This window comes from Phoxinus phoxinus, assembly GCF_949152265.1.
Source record: "Phoxinus phoxinus genome assembly, chromosome: 16".
NCBI classification, from domain to species: domain Eukaryota; kingdom Metazoa; phylum Chordata; class Actinopteri; order Cypriniformes; family Leuciscidae; genus Phoxinus; species Phoxinus phoxinus.
The window spans coordinates 25,669,491-25,687,640 of NC_136891.1; the positions used below are offsets into that span (position 1 = coordinate 25,669,491).

At 36.2% G+C, this 18,150-nt stretch overlaps 2 protein-coding genes across 2 annotated transcripts; one reads left to right on the forward strand and one right to left on the reverse strand.

The window, feature by feature from the left end:
- Positions 1-937: 937 nt before the first annotated feature.
- Positions 938-12,981, forward strand: dsc2l (desmocollin 2 like). The gene is made up of 16 exons (XM_079584766.1): positions 938-1,268; positions 3,209-3,311; positions 3,923-4,113; positions 4,203-4,316; positions 4,469-4,624; positions 4,743-4,884; positions 5,584-5,738; positions 5,894-6,028; positions 6,209-6,394; positions 6,858-7,105; positions 7,329-7,471; positions 8,528-8,749; positions 8,933-9,169; positions 9,770-9,885; positions 9,980-10,264; positions 11,534-12,981. The coding sequence occupies exons 1-16, from the start codon at positions 1,227-1,229 to the stop codon at positions 11,738-11,740; spliced, it is 2,682 nt and encodes an 893-aa protein (XP_079440892.1). The 5' UTR covers positions 938-1,226; the 3' UTR covers positions 11,741-12,981.
- Positions 12,982-13,870: 889 nt separating this feature from the next.
- c1ql1 (complement C1q like 1) lies at positions 13,871-15,853 on the reverse strand. Its single transcript, XM_079584050.1, has 2 exons — positions 15,331-15,853; positions 13,871-14,159 (listed from the first exon to the last, which is right to left on the reverse strand). Exons 1-2 carry the CDS (start codon positions 15,787-15,789, stop codon positions 13,980-13,982), a joined length of 639 nt encoding a protein of 212 aa, XP_079440176.1. The 5' UTR covers positions 15,790-15,853; the 3' UTR covers positions 13,871-13,979.
- Positions 15,854-18,150: the final 2,297 nt, after the last annotated feature.

Sequence of the window (18,150 nt, forward strand, 5' to 3'; positions counted from 1 at the left end):
TGTGATTTTGTCACATGGTTGTGCAAATTTTGGGCCAGCTGTTTTTTGGTATTTTAATCAAATAATTTAGCTTTTTATTGAAATTAATTGACATTTAGTTCAACAGACTGGTTGTGCGATTTAAATTATTGGAAAAAAGTCTAGAAGGTGCGACCCGGGAACACTTACTTTATAAGTTAATTGTATGGCCTATGCCTAATCATTTATCTCACTTAACTTAGTTTGTTGGGATTTAAGTCTCATGTTAAATTGCACCATATTGAAAGCACGTATAGTATCATTATTTGAACACTTTCTGTGTTTTGTGATGTTTTTGTAGCTCTCATTAGTCTCTCTCAGTTATTTTTTTTTTCAGTCTGAGTCACTCTCTTATCAGTGTTTCAAGAGTTTTGGTTGAAGGGAAGCATGTATGTCCTTTTGTTGTTCTCATTTTCTACTTGTTTTACACCCCGTCCCCCCGATTTCCTAAAGACTCTGCAAAAGGCTAAATGCATCCCAGTATCAGACAGTACAAATCAGAAGCCATGCAGTGACACACAGCCACAAAAACATGAAAGGTAATACTTTAAAATTAATAAATAACGTCCCACGTAAAAAAAGAAAGAAAGAAAAAAAAGGCGTACATATGTGAGTGGTTTCAAGCTGGGATTGGTTTTTTTATTATCTTTTTTTTTTATGGACTTAACGGGTGATTAAATGCAAAACCTAAAAAAAAAGTTTCTTTTATTTGCTGAATGTGTAAATGCAGTGGTGACTGTCTATATAATCACCTCATGCACCCCACCCAAAAAGATGGAGATTAATTGTGTCATGCATTAATCATGTCTGGAAAGTCAGATGGTATAACGGGTGAAAGTCTACTCTGTTAAAGAATAACCTCCCTCTCTCTCTTTCACTCTCTCATACACACACAAACTCAGAGGGAGTTTTAAGGGGCAGTCTGGGGTGGAGTTTAAGCCTCCCAGAGCTTCCCAAGCTAAGGAAGTCAGGGACAAAGCGTAGTTTGACCTGTTTAGTGTACTCAAGGCTCCTATTCAGCCCTATTGATACATCAAGTGAGAGGCTGAGGCAATGCCACACCCATAGCAAAGACTTCAATGACATGAGAGTTGTACCGCGCCCAGAGGACTTTATCCGAGCACGTCTGTGAGATACACGCAGTGTGGTGGAGTCCAGAGAAATCCAACTAACGTTACTGCAGATCACATACACACACACACAACAGGATGTATGAGCGCGCGCTGTTCGCGGTCTGGCTGCTTACTTTGGTAAGTTACATTTTGTTACGTTAAAAGTTAATGTCGTCAGTTGTTTTTTGCTTTGTTGGCTACTTTATTTTTTTAGGTCATATAAGTGTTGGCTATTGTGGGCCTACCTGAATTCTTACCGTATCCTCGCTGATTTACCTTGGTAACCATAGTTTCCGTCAAAATGCTAGTTAGTTGTTAGCCTGCCCTACGACACTGCAAACAAATATTTCTTAAACAAATCTAAACGCTATTAAAATAAAATATTATTAATTGAGAAACACAATTATTTAAAATGATAAGAGGATACTTGTTTTCAAATATCTTTGCATGAACGTCAATATTTTAATAGTTTTATAAGTAAAATAAACAGAAAATGTATCCTTAAAACAATATAAAACAGTCTGACAACAAGTAAAATAGATATATTTTTGTAAGGATACATTTTCTGATAATTAGAATTTTTATTCTCAAATAAAAATATAATATAAAATATATTTAGTTTTAAGTATGTTTTTACTTTCTTCTGATATTAGAATATTTCTTTCATTATAATTTCTGTTTTATTCATGTCAGTTGTGGTTAACACCACGTGATCACGTTTTATTGAAGTCAATACTTAACTATGGTAATTTGGTTGAAACATTACCCTGATAGCAGACCACCACCGAATCAACATTGAATCAACGTTTAATGCATCAACCAAAATGAGGAGCATGAATGTGAATGTGAATGAGGAAACCTATGGATTGACAATATAGCCTATGTGTTTCCCCCAGTGGGGTAAAATGAAGCTGACCAAAAAATCAACATTGATTGATCCCTTAAAAAATGGTTGGGATAATTGGTCTACTTAGTATCATCCATACATTCAAATATTTACATTTAATTAATTTGCTTTGAAGACTCAGTAGTGATATTGTAAATGTCGCCATTCATTCATTCATTCATTCATTTCATTTGTTCAATTCACTGACCACTAATGTTGATTAATGAGAAAGGTGATTATTATACGGTTATCTAATGTTTCTCTTTTATATAGCAGAAACAATGTCCATGGTGGGTCAGTTTTTGTTAATGATGATTCCACTAAATCCCAAATGCAAGCAAAATCCCAAATTTTCAACTGAGTGATTTCTTGATATTGTTATATACATTGTGGTAAACTAAATTTCCTGCATGTTTTAATGACATATTGCCTCTTTGTTCGGCATCAGTAAAAATCCCATGAAGACACAGTCACAGTAAACACTTCAGCATTCTACTAAAGCAACATTTTCAAGTCTGTAGATCTACAGGTTCCACTGGACAGATTAGGATGGTTTCAAGATAAGATAAAGCTGATGTTTGTCCGAAACCCATCACATTACACCATGAAATGAGACAGAATGCCATTGAGCAGCATGTAGAGTAGGCTACTTGACAACTGCTGTTGATGTTGTTTCCTTACAGCTGGTTTTGTTCTCAATTGCTATGTTCTTATTATATTTGTATTAGTCACATGTCATTCTTGAATAATGCCAGTGATTGTTTCGGTTAATGTAATGCCTTCATACTATGCAGCTTTTTAGGTATGAATATAACAAGTAACAGTTAGGCTAATCATAGGTGGTAATTCATATAATGTGGTAGACAAAGAGTGTAAAATAAGACACTGATTAAGAACATGTTTTGTTTTTTTTGCAATGTAAACCAATCACTTCAGTACAGAACAGTATGTAGTGTACTATTAAAACAATGAGTATAATGTTTGAAATATTTGTCAAATGCAATCTAGTTCCTTCTTTTGATCTTAAGTTTAATTTACAATTAAAATGATTCTGACGTATTAGGATTGGAAGTCATGTTTTAGGCTAAGCTTCACAATTGCCTTTTACATGTGAGACTTTTGCTAAATCCCACTGTGGAATGTGATGCTCCCCTTTATTCTCACTCTCACTCACTTTCAATTCTTCCCTCAGGTGCTGTTTCAGAGCGCTGAGTCTTGTGAGTTGAGGCCTGTGCTTGCTCAGGTTCCTAAGAGACTGCCCCCCGGTTATGTCATCTCTGAGGGCACGGAAGCATGTACGTTTTGTGGTTTCACTAATCCTTTTCGTCCGAATGACATGAATTGACCTCGTCTGACTTTCTACAGATTAAGCTTTTCCTTCAGCTGCTGTGGTTAATTAAGCTACATAACATAACAGTAGCAAAGTTCGTTATTGGTAAAATAATTGCTCTCAATTTCCTCCCAAAAATGAAATTTCTGTCATTATTTACCTGTGGGACTTTCTTTGTGACCTTCAAATGGACACAAAGCAGCATTAAAGTATCCCATAAGTCACATGAAAATGAAACGTCTTTTGTTTCTGTTTCGCTTTAATTTATTTTTATTTTTATTTCAGATTTAGTTTAAGTAATTTTAGTACTTATTTTAAACTTATTTTATTGCAGTTAGTTGCTTTAAACTAATATTTATTTGATTGTATTTTAACTTTATTAACATTTTTTAGTTTTAGTTAACAGTAATGGTGATACTTTTATGGCACAACCTTTTTGAAGCTTGCAAGCTTTAGTGCCCACTCATAGGTAGACGCATGCCCACAACAATACATTCCAACTACTTATGTTTTTGGAAAGACATAAGGCTTAGCTGTGGAATAGTTACCTGATGTTACTATTTTTTTCTCTCACAGTGACCCTCAAAGGCTGTGCGGCCAAGCCCGTGGCCTTTACTTCCAGCGACCCTGACTTCGCTGTAAACACAGATGGAACCATTATCACAGCTCGTGGTTTGGTGATTACAACAAAACGGTTTTCTGTACTGGTGCAGGATGAGAGCGGCTTGGATCGGAGGGTAGACATTATCTTGTCCCGTAAAGATGAGGTAAAACTACGGTCTGTATTTCTTAACCATAAACCATATGATCTGGATCAGTGGCCTATTAAATGTTTCTCCATATGTCCTGGCTTCAGGCATCTCAGAAGTCCAGCAGTGTGGCTCACAAGCGCATTAAGAGAAGATGGAGACCGTTGCCTTTCTCTGTTACTGAGAATGCCAGCCCTCCATTCCCAAAGGACCTGGAGATGGTGAGACCGAGTAACATTAGCTACATCTGTTCTTTAGTCATTCTATTACTCCCTTTCCATTTCATCCTCCCTTCCTTGATCTCAATTTGACCTTTTGTTACACTTCCTGTTTGTTTTTTGCTTACTGTACATTGCTGTGTGTCTCTTCACAGATTTCATCTGATTCCTCTGTAAATTACACAGTGCGTTATGAGATCAGTGGACAGGGTGTTACGACAGATCCTGTGGGCCTATTCATTCTCGTTAAGGAAACTGGCATGCTGAGGGTGACCAAGGCTGTCGACCGTGAGCAGTACCCACAATTCAACGTGAGGCTCTATATTCCAGGCCTTATACAGAGAATGGTGCAGCAGCTAATGTTTTGGAGTATGATTACAGCATCAGTACAACTGAATATGTCTGCTTCTCTCGTCCCTCTTGTTGTAGTTTATAGCTCGTGTGTATGACCAAAGTGGCAGGGAAGTTGATGCATTTCTGCCCATCACTGTGATTGTGGATGATGTGAATGACAACGCCCCTGAGATTACTGGAGGTCGCTTTTTCTCTGTAGAAGAACGGTGCAGGGCAGGTAAAGAGACATTTTCAACTATCAAGTCCAGACCATACAGTATGTCACAAGAAAATCAAAAGATCGAAACAAGAAATTATGTAAAGCCTGTTTTTTGGACCATTAACATTTTTACATTATTTTCATAACAATTCGCATCACCGTAATATGATGATAAAAAGATGATTTCTCTTATATTCTCATTAATATATTCTCATAAACACTCTATAGTACTTATACATCATGGTAGTATTTGTTTTGCCACCTTTAATACACTTAACTACTTTAAAAGAAAAGTATATATTAAAGGTGGTGAAACAAATACTACTTTACTACTACTTAAAAAAAAAAAGAGTACTTTAGAATTATTTTGATAAAAGTAATTTAAGTACTTTAGTTCAACTTAAACCTGTGTTATTTCAGTTATTTGCCAAGTTTTTTAAGCTGAACTGTTTCATCTAAAATGTATATTTTATTTTAAAATATATAAATGGTCCAAAATTTAAACGTCATTATCTTTTTATTGAATAAAAAAATGTATATACTTTTTTATAATTACAATTTTTTTCTTATTAATTTTTTTATTATATTTTAGGGTGAAATATGACCCAGACATTTCTTGACAGGCTTTGTTCGGCTTTTGTGAGATAACTAAATTAACTGACAGTGAATTTTTTTTTTTTTTAGCACGTTGAAGTATATTTGTATTCTGTTTTTCAGGTACTCCTATAGGACAAGTGAATGCCACAGACAAAGATTTGGCAAACACCACACACACCTTGATCAAGTTTACTCTGCTCAATGCTACTGACATGTTCTCCATTGAACCTTTTACTGGAAAATTGACCGCTAAAACCAACACTTTAGACAGAGAGGTATTTTTCTATCCTTTAATAGATCCATGTGTTAGTGTGTTATGGGACTGGTGTTGCATCTATTGTACAATGTCTTTCTGTGTTGTATTTTCAGATGTATTCAGTCTGGGAATAATATACTGTAAATGGTAACGTTTTTTGTTCCTCCCACTCAGGCTCAGGACAAAGTCTATGTTAACATAGAGGTCAGAGATATGGGCGGCAATCCTACTGGGCTCTTCAACAGAGGAACAATTGTGATTGCTCTCACAGACGTTAATGATAACCCTCCTACCTTTAAAGAGACGTTGGTATGGCCCTTTTATTGTCTATACAGCAATATAAGAAAACAAGTTAACTACTAAACAAATCAGAACAAGAATAGCACTGTAAAGTTAACATTTTGAGGTATTTTCAATGTAATGCTGTATGTCGTAAAGTGTGGTATCTAATGTTTAAAGAATCAATCAAATTTCTTTTTTTTTTAACAGTACAAAGCCAACGTCAAGGAGAACCAAGAAAATGTGCTAGTTACTAGAATCCCAGTGGAAGACAAGGATTTGGTGAACTCCCCCAACTGGAAGGCCCTCTTTGAGGTCACCAAAGGAAATGAGAGTGGACAATTCAGGATGGAGACGGACCCCAAAACCAACGAGGGGCTTCTGTATGTCATAAAGGTGAAATAATTAAAATATTAGTCTGTAGAGAAAGTTACCAGCATCTGAAAATAAAGTTTTTGGCAAGGAAAAAGCAACATATGTCCTTGATGAATCCGTTTTTGCAGAATTTGCACTTTGCTAAGTTTGTTTTGTGATAGCTTCCGCTGAGGGTCATAGTCATTATCTTGAGAGCTCTTGTTCACTCTCTGACAGGGTTGTGTTGGTTTTATTTATAGCAGCTCTGCAGGGTTAGCTCACCATTTTAGGGCTGTGTGTGAAAATGCGTGTCTGTTGGATATACATGTGCAGTCCAACCACACCCTGTTATACAAAGTACATCCACCAGACAGGCAAACACAAGTTCTGCTCTTCAAGGCAGAGCTTTTGACAGCTCTTCACAGTATTGATGCATTAGAGAACAAGTTAGTTTTGTGTAGAGTATGTTCTCAATTATATCATTCCCCTTTTGCTCCCCTTTCAGGGATTGGATTTTGAAAAAACTCCAGTGGTGAAGCTGGAAATAACTGCCCGTAATGCGGTTCCACTGGTTGGAAATGATAACACCTGGCTCTCTGTGCCATTAGAGCTCAGTGTGGGAGATGAAGATGAAGGACCAGAGTTCAACCCTGTCATTCAATATATCAAAGTCAAGGAGAACGTTCCCAATGGAACCGTCATTGGAACCTATAAAGCTCTGGACCCAGAGACCAAGAACAGCAATGGAATAAAGTATGTTCACTGATGATGTCTGTTTTTAGCTAACAAAATAATTATCTTTAAAGCACCACCATACGCATTGAGGTGATCTTTGATCTTCTGTTCTGTTGCGCTCTGACTAGCAAGAACATGCCTAATGTAAATGCTCCCAAAGACATGAATTTGAAAACCACCTTAATTATAGGTTATAAAAACTTTATGCCACATTTTGAATGTACTTTCTCACTTTTCTAAGGTACTATAAGGTGACTGACCCAGGTAACTGGATCACTGTGGTGGAGAGCACTGGAGAACTGAAAACAGCCAACACTATTGACCGAGAATCACCATTGGTCCACCAGGACAAGTACAACATAACCATCAGAGCAGTGGATGAGAGTGAGTCTGGACAGTCACATACTTGAATCAAGCTTAAGCCATTAACTTAATAATCTGTGGACATTCAGCACAACACACACCTATGCAGAACTGAAATCTTTGTGTATTTGTGAGTACACTCTGTACCCTTTTGTTCTATGAATAGGGGTGTGTTTTCTCTGAATGTTAATGAAACACCATTTGGTTGGGTGTGGTTGGGTAGAGATAGCTCAAGGCCTCTGAGACGTTTTCATCAGGGTTTTGCCGTGTGATGTAACATTTCTTTCTTTCCGATGATCAGCATGTCCTACCTGATAGTACATGTTCTAAACACTGAATTATGTTGAATGAGATTCCTGGAAGAGCTGGAGTACATTCGTCTCTCTTGAACTCTTATGCGCCATTTATCTCTGGACGTCATCAGGTTGCTTTTCTGTAGGTTGCCAATGGTGTTCTTGCTGCTTGATTACCTAATTGTATTGGTGGGCTGTGAAACCGGTCACAGCTTTTTAGAGACTGATCACAAAAAATTATCCATGTATGTACGTATAACCTGTTAAAAAGGGGGATTTTGTCACATTGCGACACTTTAAAAAGTTACAGCTAGTCATAATTGTGAGATGTGAAGCCATAATTGTAAGAAAGTCGCTATTTTTTTCAGTTATTATAAAATTAAAAGTTGCAATTTTGAGATGTTGTCAGTTACAAGAAATAAGACTGCAATTGTGAGATATAAAGTCACAATTAAGAGAAATTCGCAATTGAGATAAATTTGTCGTTATTATGAGAAATAAGGTTGCAGTTGTGAGAGATAAAGTCATATATGGTAAGTTGCATTTTTGAGATGTGTGAAGCCATAATTGTAAGTCGCAATTAGCATATATATAATCACAATTCTGAGAAATTAAAGTCGCAATTACCTTATGTTTCATTAAGATGACATTTTCTCAGAATGTCTTTAAAGACAAATAATCAAGTCTGTTATGGTGTGTGTCTTTACAGCATGGTCAACTAGTTAAATTCTGACAATGTGTCCCTAAATTCACATGGGACTCACTGGAATCTCTTTTTCCTCAGGTAAAAAGGTAGGAAAAGGGATGGTTATACTCCTGATCGAAGACGAGAATGACAACATGCCTGTGATTCCGGGTACTGACCTGGTCATCTGTAGTAAGGGTGATGCGCTGAGCTCCGTTCTGGTTGAAGCTGTGGACCCCGACAAGCCACCGTTCTCCACTCCCTTCAATTTTGAATTTGGAGCAGAGAGTGATGGGAAGTGGAAACTGAAAGATAAAACGGGTAAGGATAGAGAGGGTAGTGATGTTTCTTGGGGCTGGGGGTTACAGATTTAGAATTTGATTTAGCAGCATTTCCTTTGTTATTATTTCTCAATATTGCTATAAGTTGACAAACAAAGGCTGATAAACTGAAAGGGTTAATGCTGCAGAATGATCACAGACATCATGTCCTCCTCCGATTTAGGTAACTCCGTGGTGCTGGAACAGGCAGTGCCCTTGCCAAGCGGCCTCTACTCTGTCCCACTCTTGGTGAAGGATCTGCAGGGATCCGGGAAAGAGCAGATTGTGAATGTGCGAGTGTGCTCCTGTAATAGGGAGGAAAATGGAGTAGGAATATGTGGGGCTCGAAGTGCCTCTACCTCTTTTGGCAGTTCGGGCATCCTTGCCTTAGTGCTCTCTAGCCTGCTGTTGCTACTGATATGTGAGTGCCCCCTTCTGGCTATGACCACCATGTATTACAAACATTTGATATATTTCATATACATTCAGTATATTTGCATAAATTTACATAAACTTATATTTATATATAGACACAATTTTTAGGTAAGAGTTTTGTAATGTTGTTTGAAAGAAGGGCTCAATTAAGGCTGCATTTATCAAAAATACAGTAAAAATAATTTGATAATGTCATTTATTCCTGTGATTGCAATACTGAATTTTCATGTCACATGATCCTTCAGAAGTCATTTTAATATGCTGATTTGCTGCTCAAGAAACATTTATTATTAATATCAATGCTGAAAACGGTTGTGCTAGTTACAATTTTTGTGGAAACCGTGATATATTTTTTATACACACACACACACACACACACACACACGAGAATTTGTTGAATTGGAATTTTATCATGGATTTCAGAATTTTTGGGTTTTCTGTCTTGATTTTTTTTTGTCAACTTCTGAACTTTCAAAACGAAGCTTCAGGCTTAAATAATAACAATGATCAGATTTGTAATGCAGTCTTAGACTTTTGGATCTGACTCTCTTTATCTCACTGCCCTTTGTTTTTCTTGCTGTATCAGGTCTGTTACTCCTCTTCATATGCACTACTAAGAGAGACAAGCTGTACATTAATGATGATACTGGCACAGCAGGAATGCTGCTGAAATCCAACACTGAGGCTCCTGGTGAAGAAGTGGTAAGAAGAACACCTCTTTTTAAATGGTTTAATTAATCAGAGAAACCACAAGGAGACCTTAACCATATTTGTGTGAATGCCTTTCTCTCTTTAGAAGGATGGAGCTTTGATGATAATTCCTGGGACAGATGCAATGGACGGGTCACTCCAGAATGGCACCATGGTCAGTAAAAACTTTAATTCAGGTGCAGGAAATATGGGGCAGCAGTTTTTCCAGGGAAGCGGCGTCTACAACACCACCACTCAAGATTTTGGGACAGACAAGTACTACACATCCGGACGCTATGATAACAACCTGTATGGCAACCGCGGGTTCCAGAAATTCTCAAATACGAGTGCTCTCGACACATGGAATACTAATGGCCGCTACTTGGAGAGAGTAAGCTAAACTTACATGACATTTTTAATCAAGTTAACAATAATATATGAAGAAATTTTCACCAACACCTGTACATATGTTTAATACAAATCTAACATGGTAATTATTAGGGCTACCCCTGACTAAAGATTTCAGGAAGAACATTGTTCTACATTACAGAGAAATACTAAACCTAAATCTAGCGCATGCATAAAGCTTGCCGAGATGTTTATGAATGTGTTAGAAAATAACAGAAAGGAGAATCTCTAAACATTTTAATAATGTATCAATGAACTAGTGTTTTCTGAGTAAGGGTTGGCTGCAAAGATGAAGTTTACGATGCTGACTACAGTGGATGCACCTTTAGATAGAAATGGACATTAAGTTAAAGGGTTAGGTCACCCAAAAATTACAATTATCCCATAATTTACTCACCCTCATGTTTATGACTTTCTTCTTTCAGCCAAACACAATCTGAGTTATATAAAAAAAATTCCTGGCTCTTCCAAGCTATATAATGGGAGTGAATGGGATTACAGTTTTTAAAGTTATAAATATGGATATTTTTCTTACAAAAACGTATGGATTACTTTTATGATGGGTGGATGCGCTTTTTTGAGTTTCAATATCTCAGTTACCATTCACTACCATTTTAAAGCTTGGAAGAGCCAGAATATTTTTTTATATAACTGTGTTTGGTTGAAAGAAGAAAGTCATATGCACCTAGGATGGCATGAGGGTGAGTCAATTATGGGATAATTTTCATTTTTGGGTGAACTAACCCTTTAAGCATCATGCAGTAAAGCTCAGTACTAATTTATTTTACACTCCACACGAACACTTGGATATGCACCTTATATTTGATATAACGTTAGAGCGAGCGGCCACTGAAAGTGGCTAACGTTACGCTACTACTTGCATGTTTCAAATGATAAGCCACGTTTGAAGTCAATGCATGATAGGCAAATGTTTGGATTTCCTTCCCAACATAATTACCACATGGACCAGCCATGTTAACAATCTGTCTGTCATGGACTACGTGATTTCGCCAATTCCTGTGGAGTTTTTTTTTTCTGCGGCCAACCGACTAATTAAAATTTGGTCGACTAAGCCTCTTCACGTCTACTAACATTTGATCGACTATTATGGGGGCAGCCCTAGTAATATAATCTGACTAGCAAAGTAATGTTATTTACACATTCATTCACACAGGAAAGTCATATTTTACACTTTCATGCCCCACTGAAGATGTTTTCATGTGACCTAATTTTGACCCTTGTTTTGTGACAGAAACTGGCTTACTTTGGAGGGGAGGAGGAGGGGAGGTACGCGGACGACGTTCTGAAGACTTATGGTAATGAGGGGGTGGGCTCTGTTGCAGGCTCTGTAGGATGTTGTAGCAACTTGGGTGAACCGGAATCACTGGACTTTTTGAACACTCTCAGCCCCAAATTCAGACCACTGGCTGACGTCTGCTACACTACAAATAAAAACTAAAACGAGGTGACTGAGATGAGAGGAGAGAACACCATATGCTGTTTGCTAGGGGCCATCGAAGCAGACTGGAAAAAAATCATGCTCGCAATCTGTATTTTTAGCTCATTTCCCAGTAAAATATGTAAATATCCTCAAAAACAAGATGAATTTTACGTGAGAAACAACATTTTCTATGAACATTTTCTGAATATTAAGTCTAAATCTCCTTAAATATGTGTGTTTGTGTTTAAAAAAAAGAAAAGTGTTTGACTCCATAAGATATATTCTCTAAAATAAGTATTTTTTTTTTGAGAATTTTGCTACTCAAGTAAATTTTGTTTTGAGTATGTTTAGTTATTTTTTCTGGAAAAAAATACTGATTTAGAAAATTACTATCGCAGTGCATGTATTTCTACTGGTTTAATCAAGTGTGTGTGTGTGTGTGTTAAGTTTTTGAGTGTGTGAATGATGCAAATAAGCTTTTCTGTAATTGTTTGCAACATTTTGCTCTGCTTTGCAATCCTCTTCCTCACAGACCTGATGAGGGACAGTTTAAATATTAGTATACAGAAGAGACATTATTATCATTATTAATTGCAATTCTCAGCCGTGTGAAGTATTATCTGAGTCTATATTTACAAGACCATGATGAAGTGTGTTCATAAAAAAATTTTGGGCAACGTGTGGAATTTCAAGCGCTCTTCGAAAGCACTGACACCTGACATTAACTCTGTACGCTAAACTCATCCTTAGGCCATAATGTATTACTGGAGTTTTTGTGTTATTTTTTTACATCCTGCTTAGGCAATTATTTTGAATTTCAAAGAAAAGAAACCAAATATGTTGTATGTAAGTCACTTTATACTTTGAATGAAGATGTAGGTAAAATAATTGGTCAAAATAAAAAATAAACAACTACACTTAGAAGTACTTTTTTCTGTTTTTAGCTCTTTGATATTTCAGTTTTGTTCTGACAGCAAATTTTTTTGAAAAGTTTTTCTTTTTTTTGTGGTAAACAACATATATTTAGAGGGTTGTTCTGATTGTAGATTTATTAAAGGGATGTTCTTTGTAAATATTTTCAATAAATTCATTACAGACATTTTATTATTGTGTAATGCTGTCTTTTGTGTTGTTGTGTGTTGTCAAGTCTGCTGAAGACATTTATTAGCTTTGTGTGTTGAGGAATAAACTGAATTTTCACAATTCACTGATTGTAGTGCATGGAAACTTGTTTCTGCCACGGAATAAAAGATACTTTAAAAAAAAAGTAATTGCGACTTTTTATCTCATAAATCTGTCTTTTTTTCTCGCAACTGTGAGTTTAAATCTCACAATTCAGAATTTAAAACTCACAATTGCATGTTTATACCTCACAATTAAGAGTAAAAAGTCAGAATTACATGTTATAAACATGGAATCAGGAGAAGAAAATTCAGAATTGCAAGTTTATATCTGTCAATCCTGACTTTTTTCTTGCACTTGCAAGTTTATCTCACAATTCAGAAAACAATTGCAAGTTAAAAACACGGGGGAAAAGTCAAAATTGGAAGTTTTCAATTCTGACTTTTTTTCTCTCTGAATTGTGAGATAAAAATGTGCAATTTTGCGAGCAAAAAGTCGTAATTACGTTTTAACTGCAAATTGATATTCACAATTCCAATTGTTCCTCGCATTTCTGAGTTACTCACAATTCTGAGGAAAAAAGGCAAAAATGAACACAGTAAAAAATTGCAATTACTTTTTTCTCTCTTTTTATTCTGTGGCGAAATCAAGCTTCCCATAGTAGGCCTTCCCATAGTATAGTGCATTGCACCTAATTTGTATTCAGCAGTTAAAGGATATAAAAATATTAAGTGTATTACTTTCATTTCTGCTCTAGGTTAAGTGAGATCAATAGTCCAGGTTTGGATTTTCTCCCACGGCTCTCTGATCTGAAGCCCTTTTCTTTGTGTGAGATTGATATAGGGCTGTTACCATGTGGTGTTGCTGAGTGTGTATGTCTCTTGTTACTATAGTGTCATTCTCAGTGTCCCTGAAGTTCAAGCCTAATTTCAGTGCCAGTGCCCAGTGAAGTATCTTTCCAAGGTCTCGGCCTTACAAAATGGAGGAATTGATTCAGCATTCAATGAAAAGTCTGAGTCAGGCAAATTGCCAAAGAGTTCATTCTTTATTCAAGGTAAAGCCCAGAGTCTGAATGCAAAGAGGCTTCCTTTAAACTGACAGAAAGAGTTTAAAGCAGAAAGGAATCATGTTAGTCTCAGATTTCATACAGCAGGTAACCAGAGAAGGAACTGAAGCGGCTTTGTGAGTCCCTCTTGCCTACTTCACTGTTTTTCAGCCGAACATACACCCGGTCTCCAGCTTTCAGCTGCAGTACTGCACTGTTGCTTGCAGTATCTGTATGCAGGACGTCCACTGCCACTGCACTCACCACAATCTGGAACACACAACCCCGGAAATGATCAGATTTATTACACTGCACAAAAAGTGTCCTTAATATTTTATTACGTAGCAGTATTACAAAAGCAACAAGGCATGAGTTTTCAAACTGGGGTCCAGTAACCCCAAGGGGGTGCTAGAGGGTCAGCAGAAATTTTTTGATAAAAAACAACAACATTTTTATAAAATTAAATTGTAGTGCTTTTGACCTTAATTTAAAATATTTGCCAACTTTGAGATTTTTAATGTTTAATGTGTTTCATTCCGGCTTGAAATCAAGTGTGTTTTTAACAGAAATAAATTGATACATATTTTTGCTTATTTAAACATTATAAAACAATTTTAATTGAATGGATGTATAAACCTGAAGCTAAACATTTTCAAACATTATTTCAATAGTGTGTAGAAAAAAAAAAAAACTTATTTCAAAATAACAATATAAATAAAAAATTCCACACAGTATTTTAATAACTTGCTCTGGATTTAGTAGCCTACATTTGCAATTACTTAGAATATATATATATATATATATATATATATATATATATATATATATATATATATATATATATATATATATATATATATATATATATATATATCATTTCTTAATATTCATATAATACATAATAATAGCAAAAATATTAAACATCACAACCACAACATTAATAATAATAATAAATGTTTCTTGAGCAGCAAATCATATTCAAATGATTTCTAAAGGATCGTGTGACACTGAAGACTGAAGTAATGATGCTGAAAAATCAGCTTTACCATCACAGGAATAAATTACATTTTAAAATGTATGAAAATAGAAAACAGCTATTTGAAATTGTAATAATATTTTACAATATCACTATTTTTTTTACTCTATATTTTTATCAAATAAATTCAGCCTGGTTGATCATAAGATACTTCTTTCAAAAACATTTGAAATCTTACTGACCCAAAACTTTTCAACAGTAGTGTATTTTATAATTATACAATGCTTAATATGTTATATATGTAATGTATGTATGCATGCATGTATTTATTTATTTATTCATTAATTTAGTCTTTTATGCATGAAAATATAAAGCAGCCTTTATATTACTTATATTTGATCATTCTTGGGTAACCTTTGTAAGGAAATCCCTGCAAAATGGATAATGTTAATAAGATAACCTCACCGTTTGGTCATTAAGAACCAAGTCCACTCGTAGGTTTTGTCCAGACTTCATAATGTGGAAGTTGAAGTAGTAGACTCCCGCTGTTTTACATGTGAAAGCTCCGGTCGACGAATCATAACCGGATCCCAGATTAGTTATCACATCGGTAAACTTTAGCACATCATTCTTGCTGAAGGCTTCCTGCAGCGCAGCACTGAACGCTACACCTCCCTGACTTGAGGAACCTATAGCTGAGGGTCCAGGTAGGCCAGGAGGACCTGCTTTACCTGGAGGTCCAAGTGGACCAGGAGGTCCTGCTGCAGATGAGGTGAGAGGGATGACAAAGCCTTTGCTCCGGTCATGTGAACGATCTGGGGAAGGGTCACACACGATCCTGCAGGATCCAGGGAGGGTCTCACAGACGCCTGCTTTGGTCAAAGACAGAAACGTGAGGAGAACCGCTATGCAGTGCTTGGCCATGATGAAGTATGAGTTAAAAGAGATGATGAGACTCCAATGTGAAGCCCATGAAAGAAAGTCATACAGATTTTAAGCTGTGATTGATTGGTTGAGTTAACTGGTCACATGATGGAGTTGAGAAATTGTTTGTCATATGACATTTTTTAACATCAGCAAAAAAACTATTTTATGCTGCATTAACTTCCCAACAAGTCTTACGAAACTGTTGTTGTGCAACAATACTCTCAGAAGATGCAGACCACTGACATGTCGTACAAGTGATGAACCAATATTATAAATATTTTGGTACCGAAATTTCAATGCCAACAACTATTTTAATGTTGTGGCTGATAACTAATAAATGGTTGATATTAAAATTATATACTAATTTGTCTTAATAAATGAGAAATAAAAAACACTAAAAACTCAAATCAATTTTAAATGCGACAAGTGAATTTGGGCATCATTCACAACATTACAATGTATAGCATGAAAAATGGATATTCGTTTAGAGATTATATTTAGCAGTGTTATTAAATAAGTAGTGTTTTAATGATTAACTTTAAGTGAGCAAAATATGGCAAATGTAATCTAAGACCCCGTTCAGACTGCAGGCAAAAGTGGCCCAAATCCGATTTTTTGGGGGGTCAGATGACCAGGTCAGACTTCTTCAGAAGTAGGGTGAACACTCAAATCTTAGATCTGTTTTTTTCATATCAGATTTAGACCACTTCCATATGTTTTTTTCAATGCGGCCGCAGTGTGAACAACCAATTGATTTTATGTCAATCTACATCGAAATTTGTCACAAATTATGCGTCGGCGAGTTAGCCCTGGACACAGTCAAATTAAAAACTTGACTAGGCCTACAAAATTGAGAACAGTGATGGAACAAGTCAATGGAGGGATACCTAATTAGTATATGGGGAGATACTTCAATTCAAGCAAAACAAGAAGGATCATACCGTAACCGCTCCGTTTTTCAAAAAATTCCTGGCTTAGTCTCCGCATCCACACAGACCTCAGTAGTGCATTTGCAGCCATAACCCCGCAATAGGCCAGAAAGGGCATTTTGCTCTCTTTCTCTTCATTCTTCTCCTCTTCAGCACCTGCTCATTAATGTTACGGCTGCCATTACACAAAGATTTTGAAATAAAAGCGAAAATGCTTACTTCCTCCATAAACTCCCCAACTTTAGTTCAACAGCGTGCTGCGTCTGATGTCATTGTTATTGTTCTTTTGCGCATGCGGGTCAGTTCGAAATCGCAAACAGTTCACACTAGAATCTGATATAGGCCACATTTTATAAGGTAATGTGAACAGCCAAACAAAAAAATCGTATCTGAGCCATTTGGAACACGGTGAGTGTGTGTTAGAAATCAGGAATGGTACGTTTTTCAACTCCAAATTAAACTTGGGTCTCTTGCCAAAGTTTGCAAAAAAACTAAAACAACTGTTTAAGCATTATAGCATGGGGAAAAAAGAGATTTGGGTAGCTTGAGATGATTTACAATTGTCAGAATGTTGCAGGAATAATTTTGTTAGTGATGTAAATGTTGAGCATCCACAGATTCACAATATAGCCTACCCTCAGCACGTCTTTCAGAAAATGTCACTGAAAATACAAATTCGCAAAATGTCAGCTTGAATGTTAAAGATCTACAGCAAACATGTTCAAACACTTCCATACACACATAAACCAACACATTAGAGCAGAATGGATTGGAAGGTGAGGAGCCTTATACCTCTCAGAGTGTATTTTCCAGTACCCGCAGCCATACACACAACCACCAGAGGTCTCACATCATTTGGAGTATTTTTGCATAGTCTTTTTACTAAGTTTACAATATTGAACTAGATTACATGGCTTGCCATTTTTACTACTCAGTTTCTACAGTAAAATCACACCGGACATTGCCAATTACCTTTTTTTTTAAAGTCGCTAGGACACATTTCTCAATACTTAGGTCACTTTTTCAAAACTCTTCACACAGTTCTCCTAACCAACTTTCAGCTCGGCACAGCAATTCATTTCACATTCAAAATGCACTAAAACTACCAAAACACGTCAGATCAACATATTCTTCCATAACACTAGCAAAGGTTGACAGCCAACAAACACACTTTATCACCCACAAAACAATGACCTAAAAAACACAAACAACAGGTAACTTTATACAATGTTTTCTTCTTCAAGGACAACTCTCTACTGTTTTGAATTCACTGCATTAGATGTTATGAATGAATCAGACATGATGCAGTCAATATGATTTTATTTATATGATATTATGTCTTTTTTTGTTGTTGCACTGAGTAATTCCAAAATACAAGAATTTGTATACACCATCCACCGATACAGATACAACCAGCTGTGGTTGGTCC

What these genes read in the sequence shown, in the direction of transcription:
- dsc2l (XM_079584766.1), top strand. Translation starts at nt 1,227, where the DNA reads ATGTATGAGCGCGCGCTGTTCGCGGTCTGGCTGCTTACTTTG. An exon ending in CATCAGAGCAGTGGATGAGA is followed by an intron (nt 7,472 to 8,527) that starts GTGAGTCTGGAC and finishes CTTTTTCCTCAG; the next exon opens with GTAAAAAGGTAGGAAAAGGG. An exon ending in ATGGCCGCTACTTGGAGAGA is followed by an intron (nt 10,265 to 11,533) that starts GTAAGCTAAACT and finishes GTTTTGTGACAG; the next exon opens with AAACTGGCTTACTTTGGAGG.
- c1ql1 (XM_079584050.1), bottom strand. Translation starts at nt 15,789, where the DNA reads ATGGCCAAGCACTGCATAGCGGTTCTCCTCACGTTTCTGTCTTTGACC. An exon ending in TGGTTCTTAATGACCAAACG is followed by an intron (nt 14,160 to 15,330) that starts GTGAGGTTATCT and finishes TGTGTGTTCCAG; the next exon opens with ATTGTGGTGAGTGCAGTGGC.